The 516-nt window shown below is 55.2% G+C and overlaps 1 protein-coding gene across 1 annotated transcript; it reads left to right on the top strand.

Moving 5' to 3' along the window:
• LOC102239565 (60S acidic ribosomal protein P1) lies at positions 1-516 on the top strand. The gene has a single exon (XM_014529026.1). The coding sequence runs from the start codon at positions 125-127 to the stop codon at positions 473-475; it is 351 nt and encodes a 116-aa protein (XP_014384512.1). The 5' UTR covers positions 1-124; the 3' UTR covers positions 476-516.

Below are 516 nucleotides of genomic sequence, written 5' to 3'. Positions count from 1 at the left end.
CCCCAGCTGCCAATAAGGTGCTCGGTTCTTCCGAGGAAGCTAAGGCCGCCTTGCGGTGAGGCCCTCACTTCATCGGGGGACTAGCACCGCTCCCGGAAGCACTTGCCCAGCACTCATCCTCACCATGGCCTCTGTCTCGGAGCTCGCCTGCATCTACTCGGCCCTGATCCTGCACGACGATGAAGTGGAAGTGTCGGTGACGGAGGATAAGATCAGTGCCCTCATTAAAGCAGCTGGTGTAAATGTTGAGCCTTTCTGGCCAGGCTTATTTGCAAAGGCTCTGGCCAATGTCAACATTGGGAGTCTCATCTGCAATGTAGGGGCTGGGGGACCTGCCCCTGCAGCTAGTGCTGCACCAGCAGGAGGTCCTGCCCCCTCCACCGCTGCTGCCCCAGCTGAGGAGAAGAAAGTGGAAGCAAAGAAAGAAGAATCTGAGGAGTCTGATGATGACATGGGCTTTGGTCTTTTTGACTAAACTGGCTCTTTTGTAACAGACCATAAAAGCTGACCTCTGTT

This window comes from Myotis brandtii, unplaced genomic scaffold (genome assembly GCF_000412655.1).
Source record: "Myotis brandtii unplaced genomic scaffold, ASM41265v1 scaffold668, whole genome shotgun sequence".
NCBI classification, from domain to species: Eukaryota; Metazoa; Chordata; class Mammalia; order Chiroptera; family Vespertilionidae; genus Myotis; species Myotis brandtii.
This window is presented reverse-complemented; position numbering and strand designations above follow the sequence as displayed.

Coding starts and splice junctions, on each gene's coding strand:
- LOC102239565 (XM_014529026.1), top strand. CDS start 125: ATGGCCTCTGTCTCGGAGCTCGCCTGCATCTACTCGGCCCTGATCCTG.